This window comes from Mus caroli, unplaced genomic scaffold (assembly GCF_978045245.1).
Source record: "Mus caroli unplaced genomic scaffold, Mus_caroli_1 scaffold_6, whole genome shotgun sequence".
Lineage (NCBI taxonomy): Eukaryota > Metazoa > Chordata > Mammalia > Rodentia > Muridae > Mus > Mus caroli.
This window is the reverse complement of record NW_028227261.1, coordinates 121,822,545-121,838,589: the sequence shown is the minus strand read 5'-3', so window position 1 is coordinate 121,838,589 and position 16,045 is coordinate 121,822,545. Positions and strand designations below refer to the sequence as shown.

The following is a 16,045-nucleotide window of genomic DNA, read 5'->3' as shown; positions in this document are numbered from 1 at the left end:
AAATGTGCCTTGTTTATAACTACAGTTTAGTCTTTAGTGAGCATCCTGAGATTTTTCAGTAACCAAAGTCTTGTAATAGGATCTTTCCTATAAAGTTTATTCTGGATTGTACCTACTACTCCAGGCAAGCCCTGCTTAGCATTTCGTCTATAGCTTTAACTTTTCTGAGTCTTCCCTGTGAATGTTCTCTTACTGTCTGTGTTAATGGTTGCTGTATTTGACTGTGTTCTTGCCTGTGAACATGGGCATGTATGGAAACCTGAGGTCAGCATTTGGGTGTCTCCCTCAGTTGCTTTTCACTTTATTCTTTTAGGCAGTCTTTCTTTGAGCCTGGAGCTCAACAATTTGACTATTCTTTGCCAGCAAGTTCCACGAATCCAAACTCATTTCTCCGTATTTGTACAGTAAGCCCTGTATCAAATGAGCTATTTCCCTACCCTGTTGAAGTAAAAACTGCAAGTTTGGACGTTACTGGCATCGGTCTGGCACCAGTCCCCTTGCCTCGGTTTCCTGAGTGCTGGGATTCCCAGTATGGGCCACCATACCCACACAGCACTGCACTGGCACAGTGTATATCATCTGTGTGCAGCACTGGGCTATAGCACTTTGCTCACCCCTTCACTGTTTGTTGGTATTTTTGTTATTTCCACTTGGGGGGGGGTATTATAAATGGTGTGACAGTGAACCACTGCATTTCAGACACCTACTGCCATGATACTGCATTGCTAAGGCAATGTAAAAGAAGAAATTGATTTGTAAGAATGTCGACATCCACAAAATATGGTTCACATATGCCTTTTCTAATTTTTCTTCCCCATATTTTCTTGTAGTGTCCTTGAAGTGGAAAAGTGTCTGGTATTGGCTGAGAAGGGCAGCCCAGAAAGCAAGGACAATGAAGTAGAGCTCCTGACGGCGGGGAAACATTTCCGCATCTTAGCAACCATGAATCCCGGGGGCGACTTTGGTAAAAAAGAGGTAAAATTGCTTCCTAGAAAAAATTTGGGTTTATTTTGGGGGGGGGGAGGGGCAGATATGGACATACATAAATGTAGTATGTTGTAATACATTTGAATTGTATTATGGTTAACAATTCAGTGATAGATTATAAACCCATAAAGTATATCTATAATTATAATCATTATTATTTTAAAAACATGAACATTTCTATATTTGATATTTCGTTCTGTCCACCCAAGCTTTCACGAATCTCTGATCTGTTCCTGTGAGCTGCTCCCATCATATCTGACACTAAGCTGCATTGGCTCTTACCTTGCTTTGAGACTTTGCATGTGTGTTTGTGTTTGAGACAAAGTCTGTGTGTAAGCAAGCCTCCTAGGAATGCAAGTGTTTGTCAGCATGCCCATTGAGAGCTTTACTTTCTTAACTGCTAGCGTGGGCACATCTGTGATCTCAAGGTGTAAGTAGATGACACGGCAGTTTTTGCCATGGAGGTGCATGCTAAATGCTGGAATCGCAGCATTGGGAAGATAGAAGGACTACAACAAGCTAATGTGGCCGCCTAGTTTTGTAGCCAAAACATGTTTATTCTCTTACAAGTTATGTGAATCCACCATCATTGTGAGTAAAATTATTTTCTTCCAGAGGTTGGGCTTATAATCAGGCAACAACCAGTAATCCTGTGTTTTGAAAAAAAGCTCAGGGAGCCATGTGATGAGAAGGGCAGCGTTGTGTGCCTGGTTAGGTATGATAAGCAGTTAGAACTCTTTCCTAACTTGTCGGATGCCTAAAACTTGAACACGGTATTTTCGCAGTAGCAAAAGAGAAAAATAGTCACTGTACTTTTAAGATTGTTTACGTTCACTCATACACATAATGAAAACACTTACACATGGTTGCACATACCACAAATAAATGTTTAAAATGAAAACAACAATGTTTGATAGCTGAACACACTTAGAACATTCTTTCAAGTGTAGTATGCTGGGTTAAGAACCTTAAGCCCCACTTGGTTAACACTGAGTCACTACTTGGCTTGACCAGCATCACTACTTCCCTGTAGCATCACTGCTGTACTGGAGCTTGTCACCACATAAAGAAGTGTGTCAGTGCGGGCTGCACTTCCAGAGGTCCTGAGTTCAGTTCCCAGCAATCACATGGTGGCTCACAACCACCTGTAATGGGATCAGATGCCCTCTTCTGATGTGTCTGAAGACAGCAACAGTGTACTCATATAAAATAAATCTCTTTTTACAAAAATTGTGTCAGTGAATGTGGAGATCATAAAAAAACTTGACAACATTAAGAGGTTTCTGAATATGTAAAGACCAAAAATTAATTCAAAGTGTGTTATGACCCAAAGTATTCTGGCCACTCTTGTCATCTCGCCTCTGCTGCCGCTTCCCTGAAGCCTTTGTTCTGATTACATGACTGCATGCATGCTTTGTCCTGTGAGTGAGTGCCAGTGAAGAGTGCCCGGAACACCTTTGCTCACATTTAAGACCATTGTGTGCTGTGAACTGCCCTCTCATGCTTTGACTGCATATGCAAATTGTGGGAACCTTATACATTATGGAAAGTAATCCACATTCTCAAACACAAAATAACAGCACAAACATTGTGTTATCTGACTGCCAGGCTAGCTCGCACTTTACGTAAGATAAAGTGGTTATCTTTTACATGAGGGAAAGCTGCCTTTTGCTTTTTCCTATCTAATAAAGAAAGGGAGATAAGCTCCTAATAGCTCAAGTACTTAAGGGGTTGGTCATCCTGAGAGGCAGTGTGTATATGAGAAACACGAGCCGAGGTGAGCTGCTCCTTGATATGAGTAATAGGCCAGGTAGACGAAAGTCACTGAAAAGTTGATGACAAATAATGATGCCCCTATAGCACTGTAGACATACATTATCAGTGGTTCTGATGACATGGGACAATAGAATGTAGATGGTACAGCAGCTGTAGGATTACAGGAGCTAAACAAGTTTTTGCTGCGTGTGAGGTGAGATGTACATGCCAACTTTGAGCCATGCAAATGCCATTCTCCTTTTACTCAGGACAACACTTTTGTAGGGGCAGAGAGTTGTTTGTGTAACTGCATAGAAAGTAAAGGGATGAATTTATGCTTAGAGGTAGAAGTCACATTTGACACAGTCCTGGAATCCTGTCATAGCTACCACTTCCTTCCTGAGGTCCTGATGCTCTGCATAACATCAGTAAATGGGCCATGCAACATCTGTGAGGGTCCTAGCCTTCAGTAAATTGTATCTGCTAGCAGAGGGAATAAGCAAGACATCTAGTGTTGCTAGAGTCACTGCAAACGTTCCTTTCAGGTTTTAATTCACACTAGCCATTGTGTTCCTTACAGCTGTCTCCTGCCTTACGAAACCGATTTACAGAAATATGGTGCCCTCAAAGCACAAAACGTGAGGACTTAATTCAGATAGTCAATCATAATCTTCGTCCAGGATTGTCTCTAGCCGGAGTGGGTCAGAAAGGTGAGTGGTGCTGGTTGGAAGGGCTGTTGTTTTAGGGAAAAGTAATTGTGTGTATAGTCAGTGTGTAATAAAATGAAAAAGATAGAAGCAGGAACAAAATAGATCTGTGGTAAATACAGCATTTGCCTCTTATCTTCTGAAAGTATCTTTTCACGTTTTTTTTCTTTCTGTTTTTATAGGTTGTTTGTATTTGTATGTGTGTGAATATTTTACATGTATGTGGAGGCAGACTAAAGTCAGGAACTCTGATTCTACCTTATTCATTGAGCCAGGGTCTTTTCCTCAACTCCAGAACACAGCAATATGGTCATTGCTAGGTAGCTTGCTATGGAAAGTCTCCTTTGTCTTCTGAAACTGGGATTATAAGAAGGACAGCTGCCTACCCAGCATTTCCATGGGTGCCAAGGACCTAAACATCAGTCCTTATTAGCTCTGGCTGGCAAGCACTGAAACCTCTGAGCCAAATCCCTAGCCCTTTTAATTTACAACTTGACAGGCTTGTATGTTTCATAAATGAATCTTTTACTCTGTTCTCAATTTTCCATCTTACTATAAAAATCCTTCAAGCAAAAGGAAATCAGAATAATACTTTAAAACTCCTTTTTCTTTCTTTTTTTAAAGATTTGTTTGTTTAATGTATATGAGTGCACTGTAACTGTCTTCAGACACAACAGAAGAGAGCACCACGTCCCGTTACAGATAGTTGTGAGTCACCATATGGTTGCTAGGGATTGAACTCAGGACCTCCACAATAGCAGTCAGTGCTCTTTAAACACTGAACCAACTCTCCAGTCCTTGTTTGGTTTTTCAAGACAGCCCTGGCTGTTCTGCAATGCACTCTGTAGATCTAGATGGCCTTGAACTCAGTGAACTTGTCAGTTCTTAAAACATCAAGCCTAACCATGTTTTAAAACCTTGCATTGATTTAATAATACAGGTTTTATTGTAGACACCAAGTGGACTAAATCGAGACTCTAGATTTGGTTCTAAATGCATACATACGTACATACATACATACAGTTCTTTGCAGACCTGCTTTCTTAATAGAAAAAGGAAGGATATGTGATTCTTTGGGATTGTGCCCTATGGACATATTGTTCCACTTTTAAAACATATCCTGAAAGATGGTTGTGAAACTGGGCAGGATGTTAGAATGACCTCCACATTACCTGCTCTCACCTTGCTGTTTCAGGAAGAGCTGACACTCGAGTTACCCAATAGAGGTATGCTTTTTTTAAAGACAAGAGCCATGGAGCGTGGACACAGTAAGACAGACATGCACAATTCCATCTGGCAGTGGACCAGAGATACAGTGTAAAATCCTTGGCTAGGTAGCCCAGGCCAGCTTCACACTCATGGTTCTTCTGCCTCCGTCTTTGAAACACTGATCATATTCCACTATTCCTGGCCTATTCCCCATTTTCACATGTTTACTGTTCATTGCACAAGTTTCATAGAGTTCTCTACATTTCATTCACGATGCCCTGGATCTTTAAATATGTACTGTTTAAGCATGTTCTTTGTTTTCAATTTTTTCATGATACAAAATTTTTATAAGTACAGCCATTCGTTTTAAATCTTGAGACAGTTTTGTGTGAAGCCTCACTCCATTTGTCAAATGAATTAATAACTAGATTAGAAAGACACAGAGTGAAATGAAAGAACTGAACTAATGCCACCAAAACAGTAGTACTACTCATTTCAGTAGAAAGAATGCTGCCAGATTCTCTTAGGTCATGGTGAGCTTTATAAATTGGAAATACTTGTAACTCCCGCCACAGTTTGCTCTTTATTGCTGTGATAAACACTATAATGAGGAGCAACTGGAGAAAGAAGGACCTTATCTGGCTCATCCCTCTACATCACAGTGCATCATGTAGATAAGCCAGGCAGGAACTCTAGGAACTTTGAGGTGGGTACCTATGCAGATGACATAGGGTGATAGAGAGGAACGTGCCTACTGGTTTGTTCCTTGTGGCTTATTCAGCCTATCCCCTTACACACTAGAGGGATGGCCTGACTCTCGCCTGGCCCTCCCACAGAAATCAAGAAAGTGATTAGTAGGCTTACACACAGGCCAGTTGATGCGGGGCAGTTGAGACTCCCTTTTTAAAAATGACTCCTGCCTGTGTTGCTGAGGAGAAAAGAGGGGGATGGGGGGACCAACCAGCACATCTTTCCTAGCAGTAGTACCGAGGAGCAGGTCAGTTCTTTCCCCAAGCAGTTCCTTGTTTTCTTGGGGCAGGAGTGCTTATTTACAAGAAAAATCAATGTAGCTGTCTTGTGTTTTCATGATGCTGCTGTGGTGTGACTTCACATTTACATGTTTAGGGGCAGGGTGAGTTGTCGTCTAAGTTGTCAGCTCTCGGTATATAGTGGGCTTGAGCCGTAGAGTTGCCCTCCTGCCGCAGCCCCGCTCAGGCTAGAGTTAAATTGTGTGTGCCCTTTCAACTGCCTTATAAATGCGTGTTTCCTGTGTTTTCAGGCCAGCTTCTTAGTCTTGGGTTTTATGTAGTTTAATGGACACAGCATTTTTTAATATATATAAACTGAGAAATAAAGAGACCTCGCCTCCTCACTGTCTAGCTTGTTTCATAGAGACAGTTTCTTTTTGCTTTATTTTAAGGAGCTGACATAGCTGAGGTGATGCTGGATTTCATTACCTGGCTGACCCGCCAGGAGTTTGGACGGAAGTGTGTTGTCAGTATCAGAGATATTCTGTCTTGGGTTAACTTCATGAACTCAATGGCAGAGGACGCTGCTGTGAAAAGGCCAGAGGCCATCTCTACTGTGACGTCTTTTGTCCATGCCGCATGCCTGGTGTACATAGATGGGATAGGTTCAGGTATGTTTCCTCTTGGGGACAGTTGGCTTAACAGACAGAGGAAAGTTGGAATAGGAAGCAAAACCAGAACCAGATCATATATTTTCAGAATCATTTTAAGTGTATACTTTAACACTCTTCATGCTTTTAAAAAACTTGCACCCCCCCCCTTTTATTTTTTTTTTTTTTTTGAGACAGGGTTTCTCTGTGTAGCCCTGGCTGTCCTGGAACTCGAGCTGTAGACCAGGCTGGCCTCAAACTCAGAAATCCGCCTGCCTCTGCCTCCCGAGTGCTGGGACTAAAGGCGTGCGCCACCACTGCCTGGCTAAGTTGGCACTTTTTAAAGGTAGACTAGGTCCTAAATAAAGTAAAGGGGTCAGCCAGTGAGATAGATGAGAGTGGAAAGGCATTTGTCACCAGGATTGATTTGATTCCTGAAACCCACATTATAGGAGGAAAGAACTGCATCTCACAAGTTGTCCTCTGACCTCCATTCATGAGTGGGGCACATATTTACACCCTCCTGCCTGGCACTAAACATACATGGAAATAAAGGAGCTGAGTCTCCAGATGAGCTTGTGCTGGGTCCACGGCAGGCAGTCCATCCTCGAAGACGCTGCTTTATTGGTGGTGGAGAGCTTGGAGAGACTGTTGGATGTACATTCTTCCCGTCTTCCTCAGGGCTGTTTACTTTGTAGCTGTATTCAGCCTGTAGTTGTGCTCAGGCCCTTTTCCTCAGCACAGGTTTGAGCTCTTGCTAACCACAGTGGGTTTGATGGTGCTAACTCCCTTATGATCCAATTCTCCTGTATAGGGGTTACGTCGTCTGGATTTGGTACAGCCCTCTTGGCTCGAGAAGAATGTCTGAAGTTTCTAATAAAGAAACTTTCCAAGGTAGTCCGACTAACACAACGGCAGAAAGATGAGTTGAAGATTTATGATAGACTCAAACACAGGGAATTCACGAGCATAGATGACTTTTGGGGAGTTCATCCGTTCTTTATACCAAGAGGTAAGCGTAGTTTAAAATAAATGAATATTCCCCTCCTGTAGCTTATAAAAGTATTTCTGTTATGACTTAGTTTTGTGTGTGGTGCTCAGGGTTATTTTTCTGTAAACCCACTAAGGCTAGCAAGCCCATAAACAAGCCCTGATGTTTTATAATACATCTTAACTATAAATCCGATTCTAGTTTTTACAAAAACAGGTTTGTGAACAATTACGAGCTGGTAGTTCTTCTGTCTTCCTCTCAGTGGCAGCTGCGGTATAGCCTGGCTCTATAGACTCAGAAAGTGTCTGTTTATAGAGTTAGGTAAACGGTTCAGTGATGACTGATGGGTCAAAGACAGTAGACCCCATTTCTGGTCCTGCCTCTCCTGCTCATTAAATTGCCTCTGACAAATATTTTTTAATTTGTGGTACTGGGATTGAAGTCAGGGCCTCTGGCCTGATTACACATCTCTTGCAGCACTCTTAATTCTTAAGTCTGTTGGTCCTATGTCAGGGTCTTCTCTGAGCACATGAAGCAGTGACAGTCAGGGAAGTATCTACTCATAAACATTAGTTCTGCTAAGGTTGTGTCTGCAGAGAGACCTATATTTGTGGTGGTTTGTACTAGACACAATTGAGAAAGTATGTTATGGGTTTCAACATTTCTGTAACACATTTTATAGATGCAAAAGCTGCAGAGTTCAGAAAGGGGATAAATAATGTTCATCCCAGCAGTACTCAATTGATGGTGACTTACACTCTCTGACTTTGTTCTTCTTTTCTTAAGGACCTGTCCCGGATGGCCACAATACTGCTGACTATGCACTCACTGCAGGCACCACAGCTATGAATGCCCAGAGGCTCTTAAGAGCTGCTAAACTGAACAAACCCATTCTCCTGGAGGGTTCACCCGGTGTTGGCAAAACAAGTTTGGTGGCTGCCTTAGCAAAGGCTTCTGGAAATACCCTGGTTCGAATCAATTTGTCAGAGCAGACGGTAAGCTTAGGTGTCCTAAAACGCACGAGATGAAGAAAGGGAAGATTGTCTGCTTATACCGTTTCCTGAGGAGAACTCATGACTGTCAGCACCAAAAGCATGTCCTGTGGTGGTAGCTCAGAAGCATCCAAACTAAGTCTTCTGCATTCCTCACAGTGGGCACCTGCAGGAGTCTTCCTTTCATTTAGATGTTTTGATTCTAACTTTCTTTGACAAAGGACTCCTCATTTTATTGTGTAATGTATCATTTTAATTTATTTTTCTTTCTCAGAAACCTTAGAAGTAAAGTAACTTTTAAAAAAGTCTCATTAAATGTGGGACAGAAATGAAAAAAAGATAGGGGTTTGGAAGCAAGGCCTAGGCATCGTTCTGCTTTGCTCGTGCTTCTCCTGGGGCTCACCAAGGCATCCCCAAAAATCATCTGGGCATCTACGGAGGGAGGGAGGCTGCTGTCAGCGGCATTCTTAGCAGAATTTGGGGTGGGGGGATGTGCTTGTGCTTCTGCTAGAGAGTGTCAAGAACGTTTGGGATTCGATTTCCATCACTCCAGAAAAAACATGAGGGGGAGAAGTATTGTGTGAGGTCTACCCAGGCATTTATCATTTCAGATTTAGGGTTTTAAGTTCTAGGGGATCTGTTTGTCTCTGGTGTGTGTGTGTGTGTGTGTGTGTGTGTGTGTGTGTGTGTGTGTGTGTGTGTGTGTTTTGTTTTTTGGTAATGATATGGACTTTGTTACAGGACATCACTGATCTGTTTGGAGCCGATCTACCTGTTGAGGGTGGCAGAGGTGGAGAGTTTGCCTGGTGTGATGGCCCCTTGCTGGCGGCTTTGAAAGCCGGCCACTGGGTTGTGTTGGATGAGGTGAGCATTAGTGCCGGGATGGGATCACAGGTCGGTGAGAAGGCAGACCTGACCAGGCATGTTAGTGGAGGAACTCACGGCAAGGACAGACAAGACTGATTAAAAAGGTCCTTTACTTTATTGCCAGTCAGCAGTTTCACTTGGCAGAGTGTGCGTAGAGAAGGGTACTTCATGGTGTATTCCCTAGTCCACTGTCATTCCTTCACTGGAATCTATTTCAGATTGAAAAATTATACCTTGGGACTGGAGAGATGACTCAGCAATTAAACGCACTGGCTGCTCTTCCAGAGGTCTTAAGTTCAATTCCCAGCAGCCACATGGTGGATCAGTCACAACTATCTGTAATGGGATCTGATTAATTCAGAAAGTGGCTGGAAGGATCAACGATGAAAGTGCTGAACAGTGGAAATGATGTGGATGACAGCTTTACTGACACAGACCCCTCCCCTGGTGCTGGATGACACAGAGGGTTCTATGAGCATCAGCCAACTGTATTGCTGTCTGCTGCTCAGAGCAGATACCATGATAGATTTCCCCTGGTTCTAGTCGGGGGCCAACTCAGTATCTATTACACAGCAAAAGAGAAAGCTTAGCTTTGCACTAAAGGCCAAAGTGGCTGTATATGAGCTTGCATCGAGGGATTGCAGGGCATTCTGGGCTTGAATACCAACTTACAGCAGCTATCTATTTGGAGGATTCAAAAAAGATAGGACTTTGCTGTGCTTATAGAAGTGTGATGAGGTTCTGGTATAATTGACTCGGATGATTGCATTTTATTGACTTGCAGTCTTCCATTTGATTGGTTTGGTTTTTTTTTTTTTACTTTTCAGTATATATAATGAACATTAATCTCTTATATTCATGAGCTCCGCTCTTTCTATTAGCTCTTTCTATTCTTTAAGTCCTCGACCACAAAACTGTTGGTAGAAGTTAACTGTCGAATTCGCGCATGTTATTAGTGAACAGTGTAAGTTATCGTTCCCATGATTAATTGTGTGCAAAGCTTTTTTAAAAATTTATCTGTAGTTTTCCTTATTTTACTTAGAAACTTATACAAGGGGTTAGATAGGTGGTTTGTTGGTTCTGAATACTTGTTGCTCTTTCAGAGTACTGCTGTTCAGTTTCTAGTCTTCATATTAGTGGTTCATGGTCATCTATCTATAACTTCATTTTCTAGGGATCTGAGAGCTTCTTCAGACTTCAGCAGGCACCAGGCACTTAGGTCACACACACACACACACACACACACACACACATACATACATGTTAGCAAACACTAATCCCCTAAAATAAAACAGATAAGTCTTTAAAAAAAAAAAAGCAACACCCCATATAGAGGCCCTAATTGATGGATATTTATACTGTTATTTATGTGCACTTTACATTTATATATGAAATTAAGCTTATACAGACCCGAATCTTTTAAAATATGTGAGAAATAAAATTTGAGTTTCTCTGACTTCAAGAAAACCTATTTTACTTTATTACCCATAATTATTTTGTCTTTTGTTCTAGTTGTATAGTGAAATAATGAAAGGAATATTTTCTTTTTCTCTCCCAAATAGCTTAACCTGGCTTCTCAGTCCATCCTTGAAGGACTCAATGCTTGTTTTGATCATCGAGGAGAAATCTATGTACCAGAACTAGGCATGAGCTTTCAAGTTCAGCACGAGAAGACCAGGATTTTTGGTTGTCAAAATCCCTTTAGACAAGGAGGTGGGAGGAAGGGCTTGCCTAAGTCTTTCCTTAACAGATTCACTCAGGTAAGATTCCTGCTGCTCTAGAAACCAAGGTCACTGTTAGTATGCCTACTGTATATTTAATACAGGACCTTCTGAACAATCTCCTGAAGTGGAGACCTCCTTCCCTGCCTTTATCCTGTAACTGCTGGGACCTGGACATCTTGGGGGTCTTGTCACTTAGAAGACAGTTTACTGCCTTCTTAAGGACATCATTAACACACTTTGGCGTGGAGGCTGTTACAAAATTTCTTTACGAGTTTTGTAGTGAAAGTAGTGTATTTCAGTTTTTAGAATGTAAGAATAGAAAACTGGTGTAGTAACACATACCTTTAATCTCCACACACAGGAAGCAAAGGCAGGTTGATCTCTTGTGAGTTTGAGGCCATTGTGGTCTGCATAGTGAGTGCCAGGACCCCCAGAGCTATATAGTGAGACCTTGTCTCAAAAAACAAAACAAAATATCAGCAACTGCTATTAATAAAAAGTACAGTATCCCTCCATCTATCATTAACAAAATCAAAAATATGTTAAACCTTTATTTTTGCAAAGGGATATGTATATACATGCTTACTTTAGGTGGTATTTTTCATTTTGGCTAACTTAGAATTTTGAAGTTCTATAGATGTTAGCTCTAATATCCCTGTTCATTGATGATTAACGGTTTTCTGAGTGTCATCTAATATTGTTTGTTGTGCTGGTAAAGTGGCTAACCAGTTGACTGCTCTTGGAGGGGCTCCTGGTTTGATTCCAAGCACAGTTGTTCATGCTCATAACCATCTGTAACTTCCACCCCAGAGGATCTGACGCCCTCCTCTGACCTCATTAGGTATCAGGTACACATGTGATATGCATACATACATGCAGGCAAAATGCTAGCACAGTAAATAATAAAGTAGTTTTTTAAAAGAATGTTTATTATTAAAACTGTCAAATACTTTGATGAATTTGGTAATGATTGTTTTCTTAACTGTCCATCTGAATCTGAAGGTATTTGAAAATTGTACATGCCTCTTTAACTTCCTAGATTTAGCTTGAAAGCCAAGCATGTTATCTGTATTTTGAAAATTCTATAGCATTTCTTCATTGTAAGAAAATTTTAATACTCAATTATTGGTATTTAGTTATTGAGTAGAAATAGCACATAGCAAGGTAGGGTAGTCATTTTCTAGTGTTTTCTAGAACAAAGCCTTGATACTGTGTCTGGATTTTATAGGTCTTTGTGGATCCCCTTACAGTAGTTGACATGGAGTTCATTGCCAGTACCTTGTTCCCAGCCATTGACAAAGATATTGTTAAGAAAATGGTAGCTTTCAATAACCATGTAAGTACCAGTTTGTGTTTCCCTGGCTCCTTGGAACCCGCCTTTCCTCACTGAGTACCGGACTCTTCCAGACTACTGGGCTAACAAAAGAAGATTGATTGCAGAATTCTGTGTGTGTGCTGCGGTTGGCTTCCCTTGGTAGCCATGCCTTTCATACGTTGTAGGGCAGAGCAGCAATGCTCAGGGGCTTCTTGGCCTTTGGAGGTTAGGTTATTAGGAGGAGCTGTTGGATTCAGACCTACGAATTTTCATTAATAGATCCCATATGTAATGTTAGTACAAAGTGCATTTCCTGATAGGATATGCTTTTCACTAAGAATGTTTTATTTCTAGATTGATCATGAAGTGACTGTTGAGAAGAAATGGGGACAAAAAGGAGGGCCCTGGGAATTCAACCTCCGAGACCTTTTCCGCTGGTGTCAGTTGATACTGGTTGACCAGTCTCCTGGCTGCTATGATCCTGGTCAGCATGTGTTTCTAGTTTATGGTGAACGAATGAGAACCAGGGAGGACAAAGAGAAAGTGAGTCTCCTACTTGTTCGTTTATCACTCTTTGTAAAAAGCAATTCCCTCTTAATGTATCAAGAATCGTCTCACAAAAACACCAATACTCTTGGAAATTCAGAAGTCGCTAGAACGGATGAAGCATCGTTTTATCCTAGCAGTTTTGAATCTTGATAATTTGCTCCATAGGCACAAACCTTAAACCAAAATTGCCAGAACTTCCTTGGTTTTAATGTATTTTCTCTAGAAAGAATGGGTAGAAGTATGAAAGAGAAGATACTTTGTATCTAAGTGAGATAAGACTACATATTTATAAAAAGAATATGACACTAGAGTTTGTAGTTTACAGTTATGTCATGTGTACTTCTGTTTTCTAAGGGATGTTTCTGTGTTGCCCAAGGTTGATCAAAAATGTCTGGGTTCATGTAATCTTCCTACTTCGGCCTCCTCTGCCAAGTTTACAGGCATGCTCCACTGTCCCTTGTTCTTCTGTATTTGAGTTTGTGGTAAACACTTAATCATTAAAACTCAAAACAGGTGTGGGTAGGAAGGGCCATCATGACCTTTGCAAAAAGGAGCCATGTGTCATTCACAGAGTCTTGTAGGTATAGAGCCTTTGATAGGGTGAGCCCGTTTAGGTACAGTATGCTTTACTGGCTGTTCTATTCTACTAAATCTCACCAATTTAAGTTAATTATGGATGGGAGAAATGGTTCAGTGGCTAAGAGTGCTTTGAGTGATAGTGAGTTATATATTGTCTCTATCAGGAATTAGGAAAGGAGGTAAGCTTTGGTGTGAACTGTCTGCCAAGCTCCTGGAACTGCAGACATGACAGCAATACCTTGTTCATGCCTCTTAAGATTTCACATACATAATTGTGCAGCGACTGAATTTTCCTTAACTTTTATTTTCTGACTTGTATATAAAACTATAAGAATATTGATGCTTTTCAACTTGATAAAATTTTGGGGGTGATTCTAACTTTTCCTCTTTATGAAGTTGAAATAATAGTTATTCTTCAGCTCTAAAGGGCAGAAATAGTCCCTGCCTGTTTCTAATGCAGTTCTCTGGCTGCTACATTCTTCCTCATAATGTTTAGGTTAGCACTGATACGTTGATGACATGAAAGCAAATGTCTTATCTCAAGATTTGCTGTAGTGCCCATGGCTTCACTTTAACTTATTTTATAATTTTACTGTAATTGCAAGTAATTTGAGGTCATGTAACACTATATAATTTTAATTTTTTTGTGTATGGATGCTTTGCCTGCATGTACGTCTGCATCATGTGCATGTCTGGTGCCCATCAAGGCTAGAGGAGAGGGCATTGGATCCCCGTCACTGAAGGTTCAGACAGTGATGAGCCGCCCTGTGGCTACTGTAACTCAAACTGGGTTCTTCTTTAAGAGCAACCAGTGTTCTTAATCACTGAGCCATCTCTCCAGCCATGTTGCTTTGTTACTTTGGTTGTTAATACAGTTTATGCTTTTTGTTTTGGGTTTTAACATTAGGTAGGTCTTGATGTAACCGAGGCTGTACTAGCACTGACTAGCAGCCAATACTTGCCACTAACTTGTGTTCTTCCTGCCTTACCCTTCCAGTACCTTGATTTTATGTATATGCTACAATGCCCAGCCTTACCCTGTGATGTTTCTAAGAGAAAACTCAAAGGAATAGGAAATATTTCTAGTATTGTCTTCAATGTAGTGACTTGTTGCTCTGCTTATTTTCCAGGACCATCTATTTCTACATCATGTAAGAATTCATAATGATTTTATATTCTCAATGAATTATCTCCCTCTAGGTTGTCACTATATTTAAGGATGTGTTTGCTTCCAATTCCATGCCATATATAGGAACTAGACAATTTCATATCACTCCCTATGATATTCAGGTAAACAGACTGGAATAATCCTTTTCCCTATGACAATTTTCCATGGCTTCTATATCACTACATATGACTTCTATGTTTTCTTCAGATTGGCTACTCAGTCCTTTCTCGCAGCAGCTATGTTCCTCACCCATCCCGACGGCCCCTGTCACTCCTGCACCAATCATTCCAGTCTCTGGAACCCATCATGAAGTGTGTGCAGATGAATTGGATGGTCATCCTTGTGGGGCCAGCCTCTGTGGGAAAGACCAGCCTGATCCAGCTTCTGGCACACCTTACTGGCCACACCTTAAAGATCATGGCTATGAATAGTGCAATGGATACTACTGAGCTTCTAGGCGGATTTGAGCAGGTACCTTCTTATACTTTGACTTGTAGTCTGGCTATGGGGGCTTTTGTATTGGTGGTGACTACTTGCAACAGTATCCTTTCACCTTAGCCAATGACTTTTGATGTGCTCTGTAAATTTCAGGTTGATATTATCCGACCTTGGAGGCTACTACTTGAGAAGGTAGAGCGTACTGTCAGGGTCCTGCTAAGGGATAGTCTTCTTATCAATTCTGTTGACACGGAAGTAGTATTGCAAGCCTGGAGCCATTTTCTTCTGACATATAAACCTAAATGTCTTGGTGAAGATGGTAAAGGTGTCACTATAGAGATTGTCAACAAACTGGAAGCAGTATTGCTGCTTATGCAGCGACTCAATAATAAAATCAACTCGTACTCCAAAGCAGGTATGTGTATATGCTGTATACGTCATACACTCCGTGTTACTGTATTGTTGTCTGTGGGTAGGGATATATTAGTGAATGTCATGTTGTATTTTTAGTATATGTAGTGATTATTCCTCAAAACTTTAATGTTTACTTCTAAAGTAAAATGCTGAGAAACAGGGTTTCAGATTGATGACACAGAAAAGGCAAATACTGAAATGGCTCCTTACCAAGCTCTGTTGCTCATTGCATGTTTCCCCAGCTACGGGCCAATTTCATCCTAACACTAGAAAGTGCTTTTGTTTTCTTTTAACTCATTTCCTCATGAAATGAGCATTTTCATTTCTGTTTGTCTGAATTTGATTGAATGTTAGACTTGATCTTTGTTAAGTTGTGAAGTACTGCATTGTATGTTATTGATATGTTTGCACTTTTCTTGTTAGGTAGTAAGTTCCCCATGGATTGTTTTAATCTTAACATAAGTTTTAAGCTTTTCAGGTCTGGGGAGGAGGAACGTTTCCTCTGTGACATGGCACTAAAGCATGTGATTTGCTGAAGGTTCTCTTTGGGCTGATGGTAACAGAAGAGGCCCAGGCTTACTCCAGCCATTCCTTTCTGCTTCACCTTTGGGCAGATGACTTTATGGATATGCAGGGTTACTTAGCCACAGGCACATCGGCCTCATTTGGGGCTTTGGGTCCTCTGAGAAGCCCTGCCTTTCAAGTATTCTGCTGTTCTTTCTAGTTGCCCCT

The 16,045-nt window shown here is 41.1% G+C and overlaps 1 protein-coding gene across 2 annotated transcripts in view; it reads left to right on the top strand.

Annotated features, from left to right (window-relative positions):
• The window catches only part of Mdn1 (midasin AAA ATPase 1), a 121,100-nt gene that overhangs the window by 47,616 nt on the left and 57,439 nt on the right, over positions 1 to 16,045 (top strand). For both annotated transcript variants that reach the window (XM_029476052.2, XM_029476051.2), the window contains exons 32-43: positions 831 to 975; positions 3,323 to 3,452; positions 6,079 to 6,297; positions 7,091 to 7,288; positions 8,054 to 8,262; positions 9,001 to 9,123; positions 10,689 to 10,886; positions 12,079 to 12,186; positions 12,520 to 12,708; positions 14,494 to 14,583; positions 14,669 to 14,932; positions 15,053 to 15,314. In XM_029476052.2, coding sequence (XP_029331912.1) covers positions 831 to 975; positions 3,323 to 3,452; positions 6,079 to 6,297; positions 7,091 to 7,288; positions 8,054 to 8,262; positions 9,001 to 9,123; positions 10,689 to 10,886; positions 12,079 to 12,186; positions 12,520 to 12,708; positions 14,494 to 14,583; positions 14,669 to 14,932; positions 15,053 to 15,314 — 2,135 coding nt within the window. The remainder of the gene's footprint in view (positions 1 to 830; positions 976 to 3,322; positions 3,453 to 6,078; positions 6,298 to 7,090; positions 7,289 to 8,053; positions 8,263 to 9,000; positions 9,124 to 10,688; positions 10,887 to 12,078; positions 12,187 to 12,519; positions 12,709 to 14,493; positions 14,584 to 14,668; positions 14,933 to 15,052; positions 15,315 to 16,045) is intronic.